Raw genomic sequence first — 26219 nt, 5'->3', positions numbered from 1 at the left:
GCGTGAAAGTGCGGCGCCCGGACAGTCTGTGGTGTGCACATAACAACGTGTATCCACTGGCGCGAAGCGAGCGGAGCAGAGCGGGTGTTTTTAATTCATTTATGGAAAGTTGACCTTGATGCTTAGGCGCAAGCATGATGCTCAACTTCCATAGAAATTAACTGAAAATGCTCGCTCTGCTGCGCTAGCTTCGTGCCAGTGGATACGCATGATGGCTGAGCGAGAAATCCGACTGGCATTCTCTGCGTTAAAAGCTAGCATATGGAAGCATGTTGGCTTCTATGAAGCTGAAGGGAAAAAGCATCTGGGCATCGTAAGCCTAAGTTGATCGTAGAGACCATTGTGGCATTTGTTCTACGATCAACTTAGGCTTACGATGATTTTGGGAAACGCTAGCCCGGATAAGCCACACTATATGCAAGTTATGTTATTGCTATATTATTATATATTATTGTTATATTGCACATAATAGGAGGATGTTGGTTAGAAGTCTATTATTTTATTATAGTGATTCAGAAAATGCTTAAGTCTGTATTCATTTACTGTAAGTATGCTGCTACAGGCACACATTTCTATTCAATGCTGGGACATATGCAGGCAAATGTAACCTTCCATTTGGCTTGCCAAATCACTTCCATTTGTTTTATTAATAAAAGATATTTGAAGTAATTTATTATGGATCATTATAAATACTTTGCTTTAAAAGTACCAAGTAGTTACAAAGTGGCAAAAAAGACAATCTGTATAGAAAAAAAGATGCATCGATAATCGTTTTATAATAACATCGCAGACCACTGAATTGAGAGAGAAACAACAGGACCATCATGTTTAACTGAGCTGCTGAAAAGCCTCATTGTCTCCAAATGTTCCCTGTTTGAGATCTTCTGTAAAGTCGAACATTAAGCACATTTTATTGGTGTCAACAGAGACGAGTCTGTTAAAAAAAAACCTCTCTACCAACATATTATTACACTCTAATAATAAACAAGGACACATTTCGTTACATAAGTACTTTAACACGTAGAGGCTGGTTAATGTTAAACTGTAATCTGAGAACATCTCTCACCTGCAGACTGGAAATATACGGCATCCGGAGAAAATATTACACATTTGTCCTTCATTCACAATCGTTAGCAGCGTCGCTTTCAGCTTCAACTGGTGAAAGCTTCAGCACTCGCCTCGTCTCTCGCGCTTCTCTCTTCTGCGCATCCTCAGAGCGCGCGGTGTCACGTTTCTTAAAGGTGCCGCATATTCTTAAAGGGATAGTTCACCCAAAAATAAAAAATCTGTCATCATTTACTCACCCCCTCAAGTTGTTCCAAACCTGTAAGAAGATATTTTAAAGAATGTCTGTAACCAAACAGCTGATGGACCCCACTGACTTCCATAGTATTTGTTTTTCATACTATGGAAGTCAACGGGGTCCATCAACTGTTTGGTTTCCAACATTCTTAAAAATATCTTCTTTTGTGTTCAACAGATTTGCATTTAGAAGATATAAGCATTCAAAATTTACTGTCTCTCACTTCCGACAATATGGATCAATCATGACATCACTCTTCACTTCAGCTTCTCATCAGATTTTCTGCCCAATCAAATGCCTTCTAGAATCTAAAGCGTCCCGCCCCCTACATTATAAATAGACACTGAAGCTGGTGAAATGCACTATATAGTGACATTACTAACACTAAAATGTATATAAACCCCGCCCCCGAGAACATGCAACAAAGGGGGCGAGGCCATGTCGGGCTCCTTTAGAGCCCGTACACACGGAAACGCGTTTAGCTGTATATGTAAAAATTTTATATTGTATCGGCGTTTCTTCCTGACGGCATCCCAGAGTGGATAAATTTGAAAACGACACTGTTCACGTTTGTATACAGCGCTCAAGGTTTATGCGCATGCTCCAAGTCTTCTTCTCCGTTTTTAGTGTATCTAGTCTGTGGCAGAATTACAGTGCCACATACTGGTCTGGTATGTATACTACATCGTTTTGAGCCTGTTTCAGTGGTTTTCGTGTGTACGCAGATATGTCTTAAGACGATGTCATGTTTATGGAATTTTTTTTTTGAACCAGGAAAAAAAAGATTGGATAGGAAAAGTTCTGGCTTCATGTGGATGTGGCCTTAGAGAAGAGGAAAAGTTGTTGTAGAAGAGTGCTGTTGCCATGCCGTCATTTTACACCGGACTGCTTCACAAACGAGCTTCAATTCAACGCTGGATTTGCACAAAAGATTAACATGACGGCACATGCTAGTCGATGAGTTGAATCAACTCCACAGCAACTACATAAATTTATCCACTAACCATTCAGAAACGTCCAGTTTCATTCTAAAAGTTGTAACTTCTTCCTGAGTCTCTCCATCAGTGTCGACTCCGGTTTGAACAATGTAAGGCTGAACACCGTTACTGACAATCCTCATTTTGGCTGCGTGAGATTCTCCAGCTTTGTTGTTGTTGAGCAACTGAAGCATGAGCTGTTAAAGCTCCACCCTCTTCTGGAAAGCCTAATATTAGTGGAATTTTTAAAACCATCTCTAAGCAATGCACATGATCAACAGTTTGTGTAATATTTTATAGATTCTATTACATCCACCAAATTTGGTGAACTAAACCTTTTTTTTTTGTTCCTATGCAGTCAATAATAATAATAAAAAAGATAAAAATGTTCTCCAACCTCTCAACAAGACATGAACATTTGGTTAACAATAATACAGTACATACCAAACATATTTATCAAAGTATTAAGATAATGTGATTAAAACTAAACAACTCATTCTCTGTGTTCATTAAATAGATCGATCAAGACAAGATGTTGTTTCTGTTTTATTTCTTGTAATTGCATGTACTATCAGAATGCAATTTAGTACACTTACTCCTGGTTTCACAGACAAGGTTTAAGCTAGTCCTAGAATAAAATGCATGTTTGAGCTTGAATTTAAAGGCTTGCGCAATTAAAAATGCAGACGACATTGCAGAGAAGTTAATCGCTGAGGTCCAGGAAAAGCCACCACTATTTGACAAGTCAAACCCCCTTTTCAAGGATACTTTAAAGAAAATGGATATATGGAAAACAATCGGCCATTCCCTCGGAATAAATGGTGAGAAGTATTAACGATGAGATCATTATGCCAGGCTAGCAAACAGTGTAACATAAAATTACCTCAGGTATCCACCGCTAGTTTCAATGCCTACTGAAAAAGAATAGGCATTGTTTTTATTCCACTATTTTGACTTTGTCATGCTATAGTCACTGTTAGATTAGATCGATTACACTAGCTATTCACTCGAAACATAGCATGCTGAGGAAATCTGCTGGTTAAAGCCGTGTAAATGCAACAAGAACAGCAAAAACATGTTGTACACACTTTAAAACCACAGCGCGAGCTTAGAATAAACAGACCATTATCGTTTGTTAGTGTCGATACAAATATAGTTATCGTTAAAGTTATCCTGTCTGTGAAACCGGGCCTTAGTAATTAAAAAAATTAATTAATTGAATATATCTAATTCATGCAAGACCTGCTTAGCACACAACCCATCCTAACAGAAAATAATAAAAACTAAAAATAATAAAAACTACAAAAATGACTTTATGTACAGTGCATCCGGAAAGTATTCACAGTGCTTCACTTTTTCCACATTTTGTTATGTTACTCTTATTACAAAAGGGACTAAATTCATTATTTTCCTCAAAATTCTACAAACAATACCCCATAATGACAACGTGAAAGAAGTTTGTTTGAAATCTTTGCAAATTTATTAAAAATAAAAAACAAAAACATCACATGTACATAAGTATTCACAGCCTTTGCCATGACACTCAAAATTGAGCTCAAGTGCATCCTGTTTCCACTGATCATTCCTTGAGATGTTTCTAAAACTTGATTGGAGTCCACCTATGATAAATTCAGTTGATTGGACATGATTTGGAAGGGCACACACCTGTCTATATAAGGTCCCACAGTTAACAGTGCATGTCAGAGCACAAACCAAGCCATGAAGTCCAAGGAATTGTCTGTAGACCTCCGAGACAGGATGTTATCGAGGCACAGATTTGCGGAAGGGTACAGAAAAATTTCTACATCATTAAAGGTCCCAATGAGCACAGTGACCTCCATCATCCATAAATGGAAGAAGTTTGTAACCACCAGGCCTCTTCCTAGAGAGGGCTGCCCAGCCAAACTGAGCGATCAGGGGAGAAGGGCTTAAGTCAGGGGGGTGACCAAGAACACAATGGTCACTCTGACAGAGCTCCAGCGTTTCTCTGTGGAGAGAGGAGAACCTTCCAGAAGAACAACCATCTCTGCGGCACTCCACCAATCAGACCTGCATGGTAGAGTGGCCAGACTGAAGCCACTCCTCAGTAAAAGGCACGTGACAACCCACCTGGAGGACTCTCAGACCATGAGGAACAAAATTCTCTGGTCTGATGAAACAAAGATTGAACTCTTTGGCCTGAATAGCAAGCGTAATGTCTGGAGGAAACCAGGCACCGCTCATCACCCGGCCAGTACCATCCCTACAGTGAAGTATGGTGGTGGCAGCATCATGCTGTGGGGATGTTTTTCAGCAGCAGGAACTGGGAGAATATAGTCAGGATCGAGGGAAAGATGAATGCAGCAATGTACAGAGACATCCTTGATGAAAACCTGCTCCAGAGTGCTCTGGACCTCAGACTGGGGCAAAGGTTCATCTTCCAACAGGACAACGACCCTAAGCACACAGCCAAGATAACAAAGGAGTGGCTACGGGACAACTCTGTCAATGTCCTCGAGTGGCCCAGCCAGAGCCCAGACTTGAACCCGATCTCTGGAGAGATTAGAAAATGGCTGTGCACCGACACTCCCCATCCAACCTGATGGAGCTTGAGATCCTGCAAAGAAGAATGAGAGAAACTGGCCAAAAATAGGTATGCCAAGCTTGTAGCATCAAACTCAAAAAGACATGAGGCTGTAATTGGTGCCAAAGGTGCTTCAACAAAGTATTGAGCAAAGCCTGTGAATACTTGTGTACAAGTACATGTGACTTTTTTAGTTTTTTATTTTTAATAAATTTGCAAAGATTTCAAACAAACCTCTTTCACGTTGTCATTATGGGGTGTTTTTTGTAGAATTTTGAGGAAAATAATGAATTGAATCCCTTTTGGAATAAGGCTGTAACATAACAAAATGTGGAAAAAGTGAAGCGCTGTGAATCCTTTCCAGATGCACTGTACAATGTAAGAGTTGTTGACTAGTGAAGCTTCAAATCTTCAGTCTTTCAAGTTTTCAGAACTTTTCACCAAATTCACAAATTTACACAATTCTGTGCTTTTATTATAAACTCCATATTTTATCGCAGAGAATTTACTTGAATGTATTTAACATGAAAACAAATGTTGCTCATTTGCAACATTTTTTCATAAGAGTGTGAAGGCTTGATGAATGTTTGAAACTCTCTTCACACTTAGTACAGTATTATGGCTTCTCTCCAGTATGAAGTCGCTTGTGCTTTTTCAGGTTTCCAGACTGAGCGAAACTCTTGTCACAAGATGAGCACTTGTAAGGTCTTTCTCCAGTATGAATTCTTTGGTGCCGTTTCAGACAGTCAGATCTAGTAAAGCTCTTCCCACAGTCCAAGCACACATGATCTCTCACTTCATCATGTGTTTTCTGATGCTGTTTAAAATTCACCAGCCAAGAAAAACTTTTTCCACAGAGAGAACACACATGAGGCCTCTTAGCTGAATGAACTTTCAGGTGTCGTTTTAGACTTGATGACAATTTAAAATCTTTACCACATTTATCACAATTAAATGGTTTTTCTCCAGAGTGAACGCACAGATGAATTTTGAGTCCAGATGTATATGGGAAACTCTTTCCACACTGTGAGCAGGTGTGCAGCTTTTTGGCTTTTGTTCCTTGAGTTGTGAAGTCACAGTGTTTCTTTACATCATTTAGTTTCTGTCTTTGCTCCTTCACTTCCATCTGATCTAAAATGAACATATTAAGTACTTAGAATCAGTTCAAAGAGGATAAATGTGAAAATTCAAAACATTTAGCAGAAAACAAGATCTGTCTGTGTGAGCATCAAGTATCTTTGATGTGCAAAGCTCAGTTCGCTTGTTAATATGATTAAAACAGATATATTATGATGATTTACACAATGTTATCTGCATTTAATGTTATATACAGGGCTTAAAGTTTTCCAGCACCATGCTGGATCTCCGGTGTCTGGCGTTTGGCTGTTGAAAAAAAAAAAGAGTCCTACATTTAAAAAAAAAAAAATTGTTGATATCACGTTCGAGTTCATTAGTTTGCCTACCAATGGTATGAGAGGAACACAGCTTTCGCTCTCAACCAAACTAACATTACTAGCCAATCAGAAGCTGAATGGGGGGGACCTTGGAAAAGTGTGGTTGAGATCCAGCTGCAACCGAGTCCTACTAACTCGAAGGGAGATCGGGGTGAAAAGCACAATAAACCTCACATAAATTGAAAATGGGCTACTTTTCCATAGACTGGAGTGAGATCATAGACGTTTCTCGAGGTGTCGCAATTTTTCTTGGCGCTCTGTGGCGTGACAGATCGCTGTAGCGCTTCAGTTCAAGCAGAGCGTACATGAACCGATCGTCTCTTCTGCCTTACTAGTTAAAACACGAAATAAGCATGAATGAACATCCTCAGGTATGTTGAAATATACAGTACAACTTACCGAAATCTGCATCATGCCACATGTAATCGATCAATCAGTGTTTCAACCGCGGAAACGCGTCAATAAAACAGCTTGTAAAAATGTCACATTTACCATCACATTTACCTCAGAAAAGCCATTCAGTGTCCAAAAACTCATTAGTCAGCTATAAAAATGAACTTAGAGAGGAGCATTTTGCACTATAGGCTATTGCATTTTCATTGTATGTGTACTTAACGTGCTTCAATATTTTATGTATAAATCTGTTTTATGACAGCAACCATTTAAATGTTTAGGCCTACAGAAAAAACGAGTAGAAACAAATATATAATTTCAAATTTATTATAACGTTATTATAAAAAACTTCTGTGTAATTTATATGTAAGTAGCTTACAAATCAATTAATTTTAACCTAATATTAGAATGATGTACCAACTGTTCCATGTATAGTTTACAACATTAGTTGAGAGATATTTTTTTCTTTAAGGAAATTTGCCATGTACTGTACCTGATAGGCCCCAAATTAATCAATATTGAATTGAAGGTGATCAAATCAAAATCAAATCGCAGGCTGCTAAATTAAAAATCGAATCCAATTGTGAAATTGTGTCAATGCCCAGCTCTACTGGTGTCAATAAATGTTTTTTTTTTTTTTTTACTTGAAGCAAATGTTGGTTTTCTTCCGTTTATTTTCTTGTCAGAGTGCACCAGGATGCTTTGTTTATATGTTAAAATCACAAAAATTTTCTCCTGGGGGAAGAAGCTCCCAGACCCTCCTACAACAATTTGGTTTGTACACGTCAGACGTCACCTTTTTCACCTATGTTACATTTGCAGTTATGGTGTTTGTGACTTGAAAATAAGCGTGTACACGTTCATTGCAGAATGCGGTTTATAATTCACGATTTCTCAAACCCTTGTAAATCTGAGTAAAAAATAGCTAGTATTTAATTTACCATTATTTCTTTTGAACAAAACAATTTCAGAAAATTCATGTTTTAGACTGTAGGTCTTGTACACAGTCAAGGACAAAGCTAACCAGCAATACTTGATATTAAAAGCATCCTAAATGTCAGTTTTTACTTTAACCCATGTATATACAAGGTTATGGTCATTTACATGCATTTCTCTATCATTTACATACAGCTTATTTTTTACCAACCTATTTGTTCCTCGGTATCTTCATGCTTTATTCTGGATGGTTCTGAAATACTCATGTCTTCAATCTCCTCTTTAATAAACTCCATCTTCACTCAGATTTCAGCTGCTACACCTGGAGTTTGTCCTTCTCTTGTAGGACGATGTGAATATTCCCAGTATTTATTGGTGAATTGTTGTGGGAGGAGCTTCACTGCTGGTGTGAACTGTGATCACGCTCACAGGACCACATCTGGAAAAATCAAAAATAAGTTACTGGTTTCAGACCTGTTGAGTTTAAAATGTTAAACGAAGTTGACTGATAAAAAGGATTGCTTGTGTGCTCTTATTCCAGTCTTTTAAAATATTTGAATGAATGGGTAGTATGTGCCTTACATAAATTTAACGATATTTAATTAATCTTAAATAGTAAGGCACACAGCATAGAGGAGAATGACATTCAATTACTTTGAATATTAATTAAGCAGTCTTCACAGCACAGACAAGCACGTCAATCGATTGCTTAACGCCATTGCAGAGGTTCTATTCTTTCCGGTAAAATCACAAAACAAATGCACACAAACGTGTCCCTGCTCTTGATATACAACCATTGATGGACATCTTTGATTTTAATTAAGAAAAACTATACTAAGGCGGATTAGAACACGGAATCTTTGATACTGTTAACAAGAATTCTACCACCAGACCACTAGGGAATTCAAATGCTAATTGCGGATCTATGTATTTATTCACTAAATTAAAGAATCTCGGAACTAAGAATATATTGTATTTTGAAACTATCACATTAAACATGCGTTCTCAATGTAGGGGAGACGGGGCAATTGTAACATCTCAAATTACACCAATCAGAAACGAGACAGAACCATGAAACTCATTTTGCATGTGCTCTGTGGAGATCCCTCTCTGCATGCCAAAGGACAAGCTTCTGAATCATACTTGGTAAAGTTTTTCTACAAAGACTCATTTTTGAGGTATAAAATTATTTTTTAATCTACAGTATTTTCCTCATACTGTCTTAACCATTAATGTCTATGAATTTAAATCGGTCTTGTTTTGCTGACCATTCTGTTGTCTAACTTTTGATATCTTTGTCAAACATTAGCTTCGTTGTTTTAGCTAGCAGGGTTGTTTGACACTGGGTGGTACACCATCAAAATAGATATTTTTTCCAATAATTTAAGAAAAGTGTTTTTGCCTCTCATTCTGGGGATCCATTTTACGGAGTAGGCCCTGTACACTCTCTGTTCACAGCATGCCTAGGTTCAGACCAAGGAAAACAGCAAGGGGAGTTAATTAATTGTTCTGGACAATATGGATGAAATGGATATTGAATAGTTTTAACTATATCTATATTCTCTGGAGTTTATTATGGTCATTGGTATTTATGTGAAGGTATTGCATGTGTTATTACAATTGCCCCCATATGCTGTTACATGGGGGCAGATGTAACATTTGACTTCTAATGTTTCAATCAATATTGTGACTCTAACATTGCTTGTAAAAACATTTGGTGACTGTTAACAAGTAGAACACAGATACAAGTTACTGACATAAAAATTGTATCCAAATATTTTAAAAGGTTTTTGAGTAATGACAACATGACCAAAATTTGTTACAACTGCCCCCGGTCTCCCCTATTAAAACTGATTTCTGGACATCGTAATGTTATTTGTTTTCTACAATTGTTATTGTACATATCTGATATAGCGTTGTATTAGCAACAATTTCCTTCACTGTTTTGTTTATTTATGCTTTATTAAAAAAAAAAAAAAAGTTAAAACAGCACACTAATGTATTTTAGAAACAACAGGACCATCATGTTTAACTGAGCTGCTGAAAAGCCTCTTTGTCTCCAAAAGTTCCCTGTTTTCACCTCATTTATTATGGTGATGTCTGAGATCTTCTGTAAAGTGGCACATTAAGCACATTTTATTGATATCAACAGACAAGAGTCTGTATAAAAAACTAAAATTAAATGAAAAAAATAAAATAAATAAAAAAAACTCTTTACCAACATATTATTACACTCTAATAATAAACCAGGACACATTTCGTTACATTAGTACTTTAACACGTAGAGGCTGGTTAATGTTAAACTGTAATCTGAGAACATCTCTCACCTGCAGACTGGAAATATACGGCATCCGGAGAAAATATTCCATTTATCCTTCATTCACGATCGTTAACAGCGTCGCTTTCAGCTTCAAATAGTGAACGCTTCAGCACTCGCCTCGTCTCTCGCGCTTCTCTCTTCTGCGCATCCTCAGTGCGCGCGGTGTCATATTTCTTAAAGGTGCCGAAAGCCGCAATAGACCGTTTTCACATTTCCGGGTTTTTTTTTTAGAAGCGGAAGTCGTCATAGTTGGGTAAAATTCTATAGCGATGAATGAGAGAATACATAAAATATATATTTTTTTGTGTTTCCATTTGCTCAAATAGTAAAAGAAAAACTCCACAATAGTTTTTTGACAATTTTCAAAAAGAGGAAAAAAATAGAGAACGATTGATAACGGCAGTCAGAAGAGAGAAAGATGTCATAGCTGCTGTATTAGAAACACCCTCACAGCAGCGTTAACTAGTTTTTTGTAATTTGATGCTAGGGTAAGCATAAGATAAGGTAATATAATAGTAAGTATAGTGTTATAAATGTACATACGTTTTTTAAAAATGTAAATATAAAAAAACTTTGCAGGGTTTACGATACTGATGACTGTTGAAACGCGTCATCACAGTCTGTGAAAAGGGTCTATTGCATTTGCGGACTTATTATCTTTACGCGAGTTGTGCAATGACATGGCTCCTCAGTGGATGAATCTGTTGCTGTCAATGATCGCACCAGTGTGGATACTGTACTTTGGAATCACAGATTCTACGTCTTGGAAGTATAAACAAAATAAGAATTTTCACCAGAAAATGTCATCTGAACAAGTAACATGTTTTGTTCTGCCCAACTGAGGAAAAAAGCTTTACAATCTAACGATTGTTTAGCTCGGATCACGTGCAAATTATTATTATATTACTTTGTTGTCAAATTGTTAATGTTAACGACATCAGCATTGCGTGACTGTGTATTTAGTGTGTATTAGTGTTACCTGTAGATTTCAATTTCTGTAGCCATTCTGCACTCTGAAGTGTTTTGCTTTTTGAGCATGGCTGAATCTCCAGTTGTCACTGATGATTGTCATTTGGACCTTTCTGGATTACAATCCGCCATCAAAATGATAATTTAAATTATTCCAGCTGCTGTGAGAAAAAGCTATAAATGGTCCGTCACATGATATAGCCTACTAGCAGGGACTCGTTCCTTTATGTTTACAGACGTGACGTAATGACGCAAAGACGAACTGCTGCATGCTTGAATTTCCCGCAGAAACCCACTGTTACGATTTTATTTTAAAATATTATTACAAGCTTACCGTTGTGAATCGGGCTAAGATAAGGAGATAGTTTTGACCACTGGCTGGTTATGTACTTGCTCAAAAATTGATTTTGGATCATTTTTAACCAAAAAAAGTTACGGACTGCAGCTTTAAATAGATTAATCAAAACAAAGATGTTGTTTCAGTTTGATTTCTCATGACGTTATGTACGATTAGAACACAATTTAGTACGCTTGAGAAATAAGTAAATTACATGAATATATTTTATACAAAACCTGCTAAGCACACAATCCATCCTGACAGAAAATAAAAACTACGAATTTATTTACACTGTGAGAGTTGTTGACTTTCTAGTTTTCCAAGCATTTCACCAAAATTAGATGATACTGTGCTTTTAGTAAAAACTCCATATTTTATTTCAGAGAATTTACTTTAATATATTTGACATGAAAACGAACGCTGCTCACTTGCAATATTTTGTATGAGTTTGATGGATGATAAATGTTTAAAACTTTGTTTAAAACTTTCTCCAGTACGATTTCTTTGATGTAGTAACTTAGATGTAGTAAAACTCTTCATACACTCACAACACACATGATCTCTCACTTCATTGTTTTTTTGGGGGGGGGTTTTGTAGTTTAAAACTGTTCATCCTTGAAAAAGTAAGAACACATGAAGTTCACTAAATTAACTTTCAGGTGCTGTTTTAAATGTGATGATGAAATAAACTTTTTACCACACTGATCACAGTTAAATTATTTTTCTCCAGAGTGAATGTGTAAATGAATACTGAGAGCTTTAGTACTTTTAAAACTCTTCTCACATTGAGTACAGTGGTACGGCTTCTCTCCAGTATGAACTCGCTCATGAGATTGCAGGTTTCCAGACTTAGTGAAACTCTTCTCACAATAAGAGCAGTTGTAAGGTCTTTCTCCAGTATGAATTCGCTCATGTGATTTCAGGCTTCCAGAATAAGTGAAACTCTTGTCACAATATGAGCACTTGAAAGGTTTTTCTCCAGTATGAATTCGTTGGTGCCATTTCAGATGGCCAGATGTAGTAAAGCTCTTCCCACAGTCAAAACACACATGATCTCTCACTTCATTATGTGTTTTCTGGTGCAGTTTAAAACTGTCCACCCGTGAAAAACTCTTTCCACAGAAAGAACACACATAAGGCTTCTCATCTGAATGAACTTTCAGGTGTTGTTTTAGATTTGATAATGTAGTAAAATCTTTACCACACTGATCACAGTTAAATAGCTTTTCTCCAGAATGACGGAGCAGATGAACACTGAGAGATGATGCTCGAGAAAAACTCTTTCCACACTGAGTGCATGTAAACGGTTTCTCTCCAGTGTGAACTCTCATGTGTGTCTTAAGGCTTCCTTTTTGTGTGAAACTCTTTCCACACTGAGTACAGTAGTACGGCTTCTCTCCAGTATGAAGTCGCTCATGAGATTCCAGGTTTCCAGACTGAGTGAAACTCTTGTCACAATATGAGCACTTGTAAGGTCTTTCTCCAGTATGAAATCGCTCATGTGATTTCAGGTTTCCAGACACAGTAAAACTCTTGTCACAATATGAGCACTTGTAAGGTTTTTCTCCAGTATGAATTCTTTGGTGCCGTTTCAGTTCACCAGATGTAGTAAAGCTCTTCCCACAGTCAAAACACACATGATCTTTTACTTCATCATGTGTTTTCTGATGCACTTTAAAACTATCAGGCAATGAAAAACTCTTTCCACCGAAGGAACACACATAAGGCTTCTCATCTGAATGAACTTTCAGGTGTTTTTTTAGTTGAGATGACAAAATAAAATCTTTATCACACTGATCACAGTTAAATGATTTTTCTCCAGAATGATGCAACACATGTGTATTAAGACTTGACGCTCGAGAAAAACTCTTTCCACACTGAGTGCATGTATACGGTTTCTCTCCAGTGTGAACTGTCATGTGTTTGTTAAGGTCTCCTTTTTTTACGAAACTCTTTCCACACTGTGAGCAGGTGTGCAGCTTTTTGGCTTTTGTTCCTTGAGTTTTATTAAAGTTATGATGTTCCTCCTCAATTTCCTCCATTTCTTTTCTTTGCTGTTTCACTTCCATCTGATCTAAAATAGATATAAAAATATCTTTGATGTGCCAAATCTTAGTCCTGTTAATATGATAAAAATGTGTTTGACAACTGTTAAAGCCTACAAGATTATGATTAAAAGTATATAAAAGATGATGATTAAAATTATATAAGCATTTCTGCATCAGTTATCATTCATGCACTGCTTATTATTTCACAGTCACCAAAGCAGTCAACAATGAAGAATCAAGAATGGACACCAACCTATTTGTTCCTCAGTATCTTCTTGTTTTATTCTGGATGGTTCTGGATCACTCATGTCTTCAATCTCCTCTTTAATAAACTCCATCTTTAACAGTCACACAGATTTCAGCTGCTACACCTGGAGTTTGTCCTTCTCTTGTAGGATGATGTGAATATTCCCAGTATTTATTGGTGAATTGTTGTGGGAGGAGCTTCACTGCAGGTGTGAACTGTGATCACTGTGTGATACTGACGCCCACAGGACCACATCTGGGAAAAAAAAAAAAAAAAAAAAATCTAAGTTACTGAATTTAAATGAATTGAACATGTCTGTTTTCTGATAGAAATATAGGGAATTTTGATACAGTTACATATTAGTTGCATTTAACACAAAGTTTGTTTACTCTTTGTCCAAAGTATGAGGTTTCACAGACAGGGCTTAGATTAAGCCAGGATTAGGCCTTAGTCCAATTAGGACATTTAAGTAGCATTTATAAACATGCTTTAGAAAAAAAGTGTGCATCTTGAGACAAAACAATGGCACTGAGATATTTTAAGATATGTCAGTGCAATTTGCTTTCGGTTAAAACAGCTCAATAGTGTATTTTAGTCTAGGACTAGGCTTAAACCTTGTCTGTGAAACAGAAAGAAACAACAGGACCATCATGTTTAACTGAGCTGCTGAAAAGCCTCATTGTCTCCAAAAGTTCCCTGTTTTCACCTCATTTATCATGGTGATGTCTGAGATCTTCTGTAAAGTGGAACATTAAGCACATTTTATTGGTGTCAACAGAGAAGAGTCTGTTAAAAAAAAAAAAAAAAAACCCTCTCTGCCAACATATTATTACACTCTAATAATAAACAAGGACACATTTCGTTACATTAGTACTTTAACACGTAGAGGCTGTTTAATGTTAAACTGTAATCTGAGAACATCTCTCACCTGCAGACTGGAAATATACGGCATCCGGAGAAAATATTCCACATTTATCATTCATTCACGAATCAGCGTCGCTTTCAGCTTCAAATGGTGAAAGTTTCAGCACTCGCCTCGTCTCTCGCGCTTCTCTCTTCTGCGCATCCTCAGTGCGCACGGTGTCAGGTTTCTTAAAGGGGCCGCGTATTCTTAAGGGGATAGTTCAAACAAAAATGAAAATTCTGTCATCATTTACTCACCCTCAATTTGTTCCAATCCTGTATGAATTTATTTCTTCTGTTGAATGCAAAATATGTTTAATAGAATGTCTGTAACCAAACAGTCAATGGGCCCCATTGACTTCCTATTTGTTTTTCATACCATGGAAGTCGATGTCCATTAACTGATTTTAGCCCTCTGATTTGAATGCTCTGTTTGAAGGGGTGTGTCGGCTGTGAGACTGCATATTTTCATATGAAATAAGTATTACATGTGGAACTCTCTTAAAGACTTTTAGTACATTTTTACTATTACAGCTCTCAAGGTTAACTAGTTTTGAAAAGTGTTGATTATAGCATAGATAAAAGTCTGTTTGCAAAGCCTGTTCCGAAATTGAGACTCATTTCCCAAAGAATCCAGAGTGAAGTGTATCAAACAAACAAATGATGCTCAACTGAGACATTCACAGTGATGCAAATAAATAACCATATAGCATTAGGATCCTTTGGAAGGTAATGTTATTTTTAGTCCTGTATCACTCTTCTCACTAACACAACAGTGGGCGATTCTCTGTGCCCATTAGATAGGTCAATCAAAACAAAGATGTTTCAGTTTGATTTCTCATAATGTTATGTTCGATCAGAACACATTTAGTACACTTGTCAAATAAGTAAATTACATGAATATATATTATTCAAGTAAGACCTGCTAAGCACACAATTCATCCTGACAGAAAATAAAACTACAACGACTTTATTTACACTGTAAGAGTTGTTGATCTTATAGTTTTCCAAGCATTTCACCAAATTTAGACGGTATTGTGCTTTTAGTAAAAACTCCATATTTTATTTCAATGAATTTACTTTAATGTATTTGACATGAAAACGAACGCTGCTCACTTCCAATATTTTTTGAGTTTGAAGGATGATACGTTTAAAACTTTCTCCAGTATGAATTCTTTGATGTTGTTTCAGATGACTAGATGTAGTAAAACTCTTCGTACACTCACAAGTGATCTCTCTCTTCATTTTTTTTTTTTTTTTTTTGTAGTTTAAAACTGTTCATCCTTGAAAAACTCTTTTGACAGAAAAAACACACAAAGTCTGAAAGTTCATAAATGAACTTTCAGTTATTGTTTTAAATGTGATGAAATAAACTTTTTACCACACTGATCACAGTTAAATTATTTTTCTCCAGAGTGCACGTGTAAATGAATACTGAGACCTTTGGTAGTTTTAAAACTCCTCCCACACTGAGTACAGTTGAACGGCTCTCCAGTATGAACTCGCTCATGTGATTTCAGTTTTCTAGACAGAGTGAAACTCTTGTCACAATATGAGCACTTGTAAGGTTTTTCTCCAGTATGAATTCTTTGGTGCCATTTCAGATGGCAAGTTGTAGTAAAGCTCTTCCCACAGTCACAACACACATGATCTCTCACTTCATTATGTGTTTTCTGGTGCAGTTTAAAACTGCCCACCCTTGAAAAACTCCTTCCACAGAAAGAACACACATAAGGCCTCTCATCTGAATGAACTTTCAGATGTTTTTTTAGATTTGATGATGAAATAAAATCTTTACCACACTGATCACAGTTAAATGTTTTTTCGCCAGAGTGAAGGGGCAGATGATTATATAGACCTGATGCTCGAGAAAAACTCTTTCCACACTGAGTGCATGTATACGGTTTCTCTCCAGTGTGAATTCTCATGTGATTGTTAAGAGATTCTTTTTGTCTGAAACTCTTTCCACACTGAGTGCAGCAGTACGGCTTCTCTCCAGTATGAACTCGCTCATGAGATTCCAGGGTTCCAGACTGATTGAAACTCTTGTCACAATATGAGCACTTATAAGGTCTTTCTCCAGTATGAACTCGCTCATGTGATTTCAGGGTCCCAGAATGAGCGAAACTCTTGTCACAATATGAGCACTTGTAAGGTCTTTCTCCAGTATGAACTCGCTCATGTGATTTCAGGGTCCCAGAATGAGCGAAACTCTTGTCACAATATGAGCACTTGTAAGGTTTTTCTCCAGTATGAATTCTTTGGTGCCGTTTCAGATCACAAGCTTTCGTAAAGCCCTTTCCACAGTCACAACACACATGATCTCTCACTTCATCATGTGTTTTCTGGTGCAGTTTAAAACTGTTCATCCAAGAAAAACTCTTTCCACAGAGAGAACACACATAAGGCCTCTCATCTGAATGAACTTTCAGGTGTTTGCTTAGATGTGATGATGAAATAAACTTTTTACCACACTGATCACAGTTAAATGGTTTTTCTCCAGAATGATGCAACAGATGATTATTGAGACCTGATGCTTGAGAAAAACTCTTTCCACACTGAATGCATGTATACGGTTTCTCTCCAGTGTGAATTGTCATGTGCCTGTTAAGGTCTCCTTTTTGTCTGAAACTCTTTTCACACTGAGTGCATGTAAATGGTTTCTCTCCATTGTGAATTGTCATGTGCCTGTAGAGGTTACCTTTTTGTGTGAAACTCTTTCCACACTGTGAGCAGGTGTGCATCTTTTCGGCTTTTATTCCTTGAGTTTTGTTCAAGTTATGATGTTCCTTCTCAATTTCCTCCAGTTCTTTTCTTTGCTCTTTCACGTCCATCTGATCTAAAATAGACATATAAAATAAAAAAACAATAGATCCTGTCATTCTCTTGTTAATATGATAAAAATGTGTTTGACAAGTATTAAAACCTACAAGATTATGATTAAAAGTATCTAAAAAGATGATTAAAATTATATAAGCTTTTCTGCATCAGTTATCATTCATATACTGCTTAATATTTCACAGTTACCAATGCAGTCAACAATAAAGAATCAAGAATGGACACCAACGTATTTGTTCCTCAGTATCTTCATGTTTTATTCTGGATGGTTCTGGATCACTCATGTCTTCAATCTCCTCTTTAATAAACTCCATCTTTAACAGTCACACAGATTTCAGCTGCTACACCTGGAGTTTGTCCTTCTCTTGTAGGATGATGTGAATATTCCCAGTATTTATTGGTGAATTGTTGTGGGAGGAGCTTCACTGCAGGTGTGAACAGTGATCACTAGCTGTGTTTGCATGGACCCTAATAATCTGATTGCAATCCGCCTAGTAGTACAATCAGAATGAAAAAGTCACATGTAACCACGTCAATCGGAATGAATTGACCAGATCTGATTACAATTATACTCAGATTGTAAGGGGTGATTTATTCCTTTTGTAATCCGATTAGGAAGACATGTAAACACTTGACTGGGTTGAAAACCGAAACTGGAGAGTACTGCGCATGTGCAATGACGTAGAAATAGCCTGAGCTGTTCTTCTCGTTGAATAAAGCATCATAAATGAGTGTCCTGTCATTCTGAAATTGTCTTTCCACTCATCGTCTGTGAAGTGGAGCAGGATAACGTCCCACCAGTCATTGTTTCATACTCTCACCCACAGATGACTGGTTTTGGGATTGGGAAATGGTGCTTTTACTGCTTGATAAATGCAAGCAGCAACACTCAACGGTTCATGTGCTCGACGTCACCTGATTAGGACCCGAAATAGATATTCAGATATTCATTCATGTAAACACTACATTCGGATTTATCAATCAGAACGAATTCGTTCAGATTGAAGGAAAAAGTGTCCATGTAAATGTAGCTACTGTGCGATACTGACGCCCACAGGACCAGACCTGGAAAAAACAAAAACAAATTACTAAATTTAAATTAATCAAACATGTCTGTTTTATGATAGAAATATTGAGAGTTTAGATGTGGTTACATACTAGTTGCATGGTTTGTTTAATTATTTAATTCCAAAGTGATGAATGTGAAGAAAAGATTAACATTCCCTCTGTTTATGTTTTAACATCTTAATTATAGTTTTTATAGAAACCATATATTTTTGTACAAAGGAAATATCCATTTAGTGTTTCTCTTCATGAGCTGTTTTTCAAAGCTATATTGTTTTTCTAATTCTGCTACACACTAATGCATTCTGAAAGTTCCCCTGGCATATGCAGAAATAATAAAGTTAAAGTACAGATATTTTTAAATGCCCCATTTGCAGAAGTAGACATGTACATGGCTGGAACAAAGGCCAAAGGGTACCTTCTCAATATAATATTAATTTCACAGGCAAATTGGGTTTCTAAGAAAAGAGGAACTAAATCATTAATTTTCCTTCACATAATGTCTAGCACAATATGTTAAAATGTACTTTGTACTTTCAAGATGCTGAGCCGCCTGCAATTTAATATCTAAATTTTGCCTTAATTACTTTTTGTGGTTTACTGGTCTTGGGGACAAGAACTTGTGTACGTGTCCAGTTTTCATAGTACATAAGGAGGTTAATTTTCCTGTATGTTCAGTCTCGACCTGACATTCACTCAGTCGTGACTCAATTTTTGCTCTTTGCCACGAGATCTCGTCTTTCCTTAGGCAAGAATTTTACTCAGACTTAGATTTGTGGTGAACATTTTAATTAGATTTTGTTAAGATCTTACTAACCTTTTTCTTAGATTTTGGACTTCAATATTTCAGAGATATTGGAAATTAGTTTCTAACTGTTTGTGTTATTCTGTTATGATAAATTTATTTGATTAAATTTACATTTATTATCATTCAAACTCCATATGTCCATAGTTTATTATCTGATATTGTGCCAGCATCCTATTATGCATGCTATTTATTTTATATGATATATTTTATTTAATTTCACACTTTTTAAAATAAGTGTACAGCTATACACATAGCGCTCACTGATAGAAAAACAGTTGTACTATATAACACTCATTTATTTGAATTGTGCTATATTTAAATAGAGCACCCCAGTAATATTAGACATAAAAATGACAGTTTAACAATATTTAATTGGGATTGTGTTTTATTAACAGACTTTGTGCCTTGTATACCAAAACATTACAATCTTTCTAAAGTATTTAACAGTTTAGGTACCTCTACAAGCATGATGAACACCACTGAAATTACCCTGAGCCATATATTAACTACATGTCTGATATTTATACTATCATAACATGTGTATAGTTTAAGAGAAGTTGTTTAATAGTATAGATGGTAGAAATAATGGCACTTGTGATATTACTTTAATCTTTCATGACTGTACTGAGATGGCCAATTTTATATATATATATATATATATATATATTTTTTTTTTTTAAATAACGTTTGTCATTTCTGTAAAAATGTTAAAAGTGTGTTGGATTTGTAAACAATAGATGCCTGGATCTTGTGATGCATTTTGTCAATGTTTAATGTTTTTCTCATTATGCTATCTTACAATTATATGACCAAGTTTGCTCATATTAATATTTTTATGCAAGATCCACACAAACATCGTTTACATGTTGTTTTCCATATTTACAATTTATCTAAAGATTTGTCACACACTTTTCGTGTTACTTTCGGTAAGGGCGTTTATTAACGGCTTAGAAAGTTGTTTCTCATTGTAGGAAAATGCAGACTCCCGTTCAGCAAGCATCTATTTACACAATGTAAACAGCGGCATATAGGTCACCGTCGCCTCGCTCGAACAATATAGGTTCTCACTTGGTCTCTTTGGAAAGAAATTTATGAGGAACTACTTTCCCTTACTGTTTACTTTTTTGCCTGATCTTAGCTTAAACGGCGGCGGCGTCGGCGCGATTCGAAGTTTACCACACTCCGGAGTCCTGTCCGCTTTCCCTCATAGCCATTTTAGCGCTTTACAACGTTCCTAGACAACCAATCGAATTGCGCGGGAGGCGCCAACACAGACGTGTGCCAAAGCTTGTCAAATGAGCGAACAGAGAAATAGCGCAGGCGCAGTGTATGCGCACAATTGTAAAATAATAATAATAATAATAATAATTTCAGGATCGTCGAGGGCCCCTCACACGCCAGGGCCCTATGCACTCTGTCACCCTTTTCCCCCCACTAACGACGCCCCTGCTCCTCATTGCACCACAAAGTCCACAGAGCCATCATGTTTAAATGATCTGCTGAAAAGTTTCTTTGTCTCCAGTAGTTCATTCATAGTTTTTACCTCATTCATTACCTCAGAAACATCTCTCATCTGCAGACTGGAAATATACGGCATCCGAAGAAAATATTCCACATTTATCCTTCATTCACGATCGTTAACAGCGTCGCTTTCAGCTTCAAATAGTTAAAGTTTCAGCACTCGTCTAGTGTCTCTTCTGCGCATCCTCAGTGCGCACGGTGTCATGTTTCTTAAAGGGGCCGCAAATTCTTAAGTAAATCACATTTCGTCTCTGATACGGAGTATCATATGACATATGACTACATCTAGACCACTAAACTGGGTTAATCAAATGTTATCATCAACAATAATCTATATTTTCAACGTGTGTCTAAAATTAAAGTTACACAATAATAACTTGTTAAGCTGTTGCTTAAAATCAATTTCATATTGTGATCATACTTATAGTCCGGAAAACAGCATTTTGCTTGTATATGTTGCTTGGTTTTATGAAACTTGCTTGTATTGATCATACAAAAAAAAAAAAAAAAAAAAAAAAAAAACAGAAAAAAACTCATTACAGGGGGGTTTCCCCTTAAATCTTTAATTTTGGGGGCATTTTAAAAAAATTTTGCTTTTTTTGCATTTTTTTTATGGCATTTCTGCCCCAGTGTGACAGGAAACAGTAACAGTATAGTGAGATGGTAGAGGGAGTTACATTACACTAAAATAATTATTATTTATATTGATTTATTGAATTATTATTTATATTGATTAATTTGATCAAAAGTATTTTTGTAAGACCATTTTGGTTAAAGTAATTCCAAACTATGCTAATTATTTTCCATTTGCTTTTCTGTTTTATCTCGGTATACCCATCCAGACCACTCTAAATAGTAATGTAGACTCATGCATTTTCTGCAAAGCTGCTTTGAAATGATATGACAACAAATTAAAGTGAATTGAAAACTTCGCTGCGCCTCGAGGCAAATGACAAAATTCTGTGATTAAATACAATCAACTCGTTTACAAACTCCACAGCGCCACCCAGTGCATTTAGTTCTAACTATAAGTTTTAGTTTGCGTGCTTAAAGGAACACTCCACTGTTTTTGAAAATAGGCTCATTTTCCATCTCCCCTATATAGGTGCTGGTCATATAATTAGAATATCATCAAAAAGTTGATTTATTTCATTAATTCCAATCAAAACGTGAAACTTGTATATTCATTTATTACACACAGACTGATATATTTCAAATGTTTATTTCTTTTAATTTTGATGATTATAACTGACAACTAAGGAAAATCCCAAATTCAGTATCTCAGAAAATTAGAATATTGTGAAAAGGTTCAATATTGAAGACACCTGGTGCCACACTCTAATCAGCTAATTAACTCAAAACACCTGCAAAGGCCTTTAAATGGTCTCTCAGTCTAGTTCTGTAGGCTACACAATCATGGGGAAGACTGCTGACTTGACAGTTGTCCAAAAGACGATTATTGACACCTTGCACAAGGAGGGCAAGACACAAAAGGTCATTGCAAAAGAGGCTGGCTGTTCACAGAGCTCTGTGTCCAAGCACATTAATAGAGAGGCGAAGGGAAGGAAAAGATATGGTAGAAAAAAGTGTACAAGCAATAGGGATAACCGCACCCTGGAGAGGATTGTGAAACAAAATCCATTCAAAAATGTGGGGGAGATTCACAAAGAGTGGACTGCAGCTGGAGTCAGTGCTTCAAGAACCACTACACACAGACGTATGCAAGACATGGGTTTCAGCTGTTGCATTCCTTGTGTCAAGCCACTCTTGAACAACAGACAGTGTCAGAAGCGTCTCGCCTGGGCTAAAGACAAAAAGGACTGGACTGCTGCTGAGTGGTCCAAAGTTATGTTCTCTGATAAAAGTAAATTTTGCATTTCCTTTGGAAATCAGGGTCCCAGAGTCTGGAGGAAGAGAGGAGAGGCAGACAATCCACGTTGCTTGAGGTCCAGTGTAAAGTTTCCAGAGTCAGTGATGGTTTGGGGTGCCATGTCATCTGCTGGTGTTGGTCCACTGTGTTTTCTGAGGTCCAAGGTCAACGCAGCCGTATACCAGGAAGTTTTAGAGCACTTCATGCTTCCTGCTGCTGACCAACTTTATGGAAATGCAGATTTCATTTTCCAACAGGACTTGGCACCTGCACACAGTGCCAAAGCTACCAGTACCTGGTTTAAGAACCATGGTATCTCTGTTCTTAATTGGCCAGCAAACTCGCCTGACCTTAACCCCATTGAAAATCTATGGGCTATTGTGAAGAGGAAGATGCGATATGCCAGACCCAACAATGCAGAAGAGCTGAAGGCCACTATCAGAGCAACCTGGGCTCTTATAACACCTGAGCAGTGCCACAGACTGATCGACTCCATGCCACGCCGCATTGCTGCAGTAATTCAGGCAAAAGGAGCCCCAACTAAGTATTGAGTGCTGTACATGCTCATACTTTTCATGTTCATACTTTTCAGTTGGCCGAGATTTCTAAAAATCCTTTCTTTGTATTGGTCTTAAGTAATATTCTAATTTTCTGAGATACTGAATTTGGGATTTTCCTTAGTTGTCAGTTATAATCATCAAAATTAAAAGAAATAAACATTTGAAATATATCAGTCTGTGTGTAATGAATGAGTATAATATACAAATTTCACTTTTTGAATGGAATTAGTGAAATAAATCAACTTTTTGATGATATTCTAATTATATGACCAGCACCTCTAGTTAAACAGTTGAGTTTTACCGTTTTCGAATCCGTTCAGCCGATCTCCGGGTCTGGCGGTACCACTTTTAGCATAGCTTAGCATAGTTCATTGAATCTGATTAGACCGTTAGCATCTCGTTAAAAATGACCAAAGAGTTTCAATATTTTTCCTATTTAAAACTTGACTCTTCTGTAGTTACATCGTGTACTAAGACCGGCGGAAAATTAAAAGTTGCGATTTTCTAGGCCGATATGACTAGGAACTATACTGTCATTCCGGCGTAATGATCAAGGAACTTTGCTGCCGTACCATGGCTGCAGCAGGCGCAATGATATTACGCAGCGTCTCTCACAAATGTCTCCATGGTTGCAAGGCACGCTCCCTGTGCAAGCAGGGGTCACAGGCGCTACGTGATATCATTGCGCCTGCTGCACCCATGGTATGGCAGCAAAGTTCCTTGATTATTACGCCAGAATGAGAGTATAGTTCCTAGCCATATCGGCCTAGAAAATCACAACTTTTCATTTTTCGTCGGTCTTAGTACACGATGTAACTACAGAAGAGTTTAAGTTTTAAATAGGAAAAATATTGAAACTCTTTGGTCATTTTTTAACGAGATGCTAACGGTCTAATCAGATTCAATGAACTATGCTAAGCTATGCTAAAAGTGGTACCGCCAGACCCGGAGATCGGCTGAATGGATTCGAAAACGGTAAAACTCAACTGTTTAACTCTAGGGGAGTTGGAAAATTAGCCTATTTTCAAAAAAAGTGGAGTGTTCCTTTAAGATTTATCATGGATTCACTGATTTTGCTGCCAGCAAAGCAACATGTAGCAAAATTTGATTTTATTTTTGAATTATTACAGATCGATTATTCGACAATTCGATCACACCCCTAGTTATTACATTTTGCCTATTTTCTTTTCGATCTAAACCATCTTTGTTGATTCTGCATGTCAACCCTTCTGAAATCTTGACATTTTGAATTTTACTGCTTCTTTCCTCGCATGCATGACATAAGATGCATGTGAGGATCTTAACTTAACCCCCAACTTAAAACATAAGATTTAGGGTTGCACATCACACAAATATAAAAAAGTGGGAAAAAATCATTACAGGGAAATCTTTGCACTTGTATCTTGACAGATAACAGTAATTTAACAGTACATTATTTTAGAGGAAACTATAATTCATTCTCAAAAATGCATTTATCAATATTTTTTCTAAGTGTGTATTCCTTTGTGAAATAATATTAAAACATAATTTGATATGCTCTGTTAATAGCCCATCATTTTTGACTGGCATAAAAATGAACAAATCAAACAGGTAAAAGTGAAGTGAAACTCTTTCCACAAACACATATTAGACATCTGCATGAACTTTCAGATGTTTTTCAGAATTGATGCTGAAGTAAAGTTTTTACATTCAATGAGTTTTTACATTAAACAATCACAGTTAAACATGTTTTTTCAAGACAAAATGTTTTTTTTCTTCAGTTTATTGCCCATAATTGCATGTACTGTCAGAACACAATATAGTACACTTAGTAAATGACATCAATATATCTAATTCTAGAAAGTCCTGCTCAGACACAAGCCATCCTGACAGATATTGAAATCTAACCAGTAGAAAAGAAACAAATAATTATTTACACTATAAGAATTTTATTTTCTGAAGCTTCAAACACCACTCTTTTAGTTTCTTGATCAGACTACAATCAAAGTTGAACTAGATGATATTGTGCTTTTGGGAACAACTCTATATTTTGTTCATCTCATAACATTTACTTTACTGTATTTGACATGAAAATGAAATGTTGCTCACTGAGACAACTTATGATATTTCTTCATGTGCCTGAGAAGGCTTATTGAATGTCTAAAACTCTTCTCACATGGAGTACAGTACAACCTCTCTCCAGTATGAATTCGCTCATGTGATTTCAGGTTTCCAGTCTGAGTGAAACTCTTGTCACAATATGAGCACTTGTAAGGTTTTTCTCCAGTATGAACTCTTTGGTGCCGTTTCAGATGACTAGATGTAGTAAAGCTCTTCCCACAGTCACAACACACATGATCTTTCACTTCATCATGTGTTTTCTGGTGCTGTTTAAAACTGTTCATCCATGAAAAACTCTTTCCACAGAGAGAACACACATAAGGCCTCTCATCTGAATGAACTTTCAGGTGTTGTTTTAGATAAGATGATGAAATAAAATCTTTACCACACTGATCACAGTTGAATCGTTTTTCTCCAGAGTGAACACGCAGATGTTTATTCAGACCTGATGCTCGAGAAAAACTCTTTCCACACTGAAAGCATGTATACGGTTTCTCTCCAGTGTGAATTCTTATGTGTATCTTAAGGCTTTCTTTTTTTGTGAAACTCTTTCCACACTGAGTGCATGTATACGGTTTCTCTCCAGTGTGAATTCTTATGTGTTTGTTAAGGTTTCCTTTGTGTGTGAAACTCTTTCCACACTGAGTGCAGGTGTGCAGCTTTTTGGCTTTTGCTCCTTGAGTTTTGAACTTATGTTGTTCCTCCTCAATTTCCTCCAGTTCTTTTCTTTGCTCTTTCACTTCCATCTGATCTAAAATAGACATAAAATCATAATCAGTTCAAGTGAACCTGATTTAATAGCAGAAAGCAACAGAAGTCAGGTATCAGATCTTTGATGTGCTGAATTCAGTTCTGTCATTCTCTTGTTAATATGATCAAAAAGTGTTTGACAACTGTTATAGCCTACAAGATTATGATTAAAAGTATATAAAAGATGATGATTAAAATTATATTAGCATTTCTGCATCATTTATCATTCATATACTGCTTATTATTTCACAGTCACC

General features: G+C 36.6%; 4 protein-coding genes across 17 annotated transcripts in view; all 4 read right to left on the bottom strand.

The window, feature by feature from the left end:
- LOC127495721 (zinc finger protein 501-like) overlaps positions 1-7976 on the bottom strand; it is a 70500-nt gene extending 62524 nt beyond the window's left edge. Inside the window, exon 1 of the mRNA XM_051862809.1 lies at positions 7838-7976. Coding sequence (XP_051718769.1) covers positions 7838-7922 — 85 coding nt within the window. The 5' untranslated portion in view covers positions 7923-7976. The remainder of the gene's footprint in view (positions 1-7837) is intronic.
- LOC127495753 (zinc finger protein 239-like) overlaps positions 1-13800 on the bottom strand; it is a 35639-nt gene extending 21839 nt beyond the window's left edge. The window contains exon 1 of the mRNA XM_051863001.1: positions 13672-13800. The gene's annotated coding sequence lies outside the window, so the exon portion shown is untranslated. The remainder of the gene's footprint in view (positions 1-13671) is intronic.
- Positions 7927-13766, bottom strand: LOC127495728 (zinc finger protein 501-like). The gene is made up of 3 exons (XM_051862878.1): positions 13554-13766; positions 12037-13326; positions 7927-8065 (listed from the first exon to the last, which is right to left on the bottom strand). Exons 1-3 carry the CDS (start codon positions 13636-13638, stop codon positions 8052-8054), a joined length of 1389 nt encoding a protein of 462 aa, XP_051718838.1. The 5' UTR covers positions 13639-13766; the 3' UTR covers positions 7927-8051.
- Positions 13801-14946: 1146 nt separating the features above from the next.
- The window catches only part of LOC127495725 (gastrula zinc finger protein XlCGF7.1-like), a 119306-nt gene continuing 108033 nt past the window's right edge, over positions 14947-26219 (bottom strand). For 8 of the 14 annotated variants that reach the window (XM_051862866.1, XM_051862864.1, XM_051862863.1 and 5 more), the window contains one exon: positions 14947-17289. In XM_051862866.1, the coding sequence (XP_051718826.1) occupies positions 15851-17289 (1439 nt within the window). In that variant the 3' untranslated portion in view covers positions 14947-15850. Of the gene's footprint in view, positions 17290-17517; positions 17656-24894; positions 25964-26219 lie in introns of those variants that run through there. The other 6 variants (XM_051862872.1, XM_051862871.1, XM_051862873.1 and 3 more) reach the window with 4 other exon arrangements.

Source organism: Ctenopharyngodon idella, chromosome 15, assembly GCF_019924925.1.
Source record: "Ctenopharyngodon idella isolate HZGC_01 chromosome 15, HZGC01, whole genome shotgun sequence".
Taxonomy (NCBI): Eukaryota; Metazoa; Chordata; class Actinopteri; order Cypriniformes; family Xenocyprididae; genus Ctenopharyngodon; species Ctenopharyngodon idella.
The sequence above is the reverse complement of the archived record's forward strand: the minus strand, read 5'-3'. Positions and strand labels throughout refer to the sequence as shown.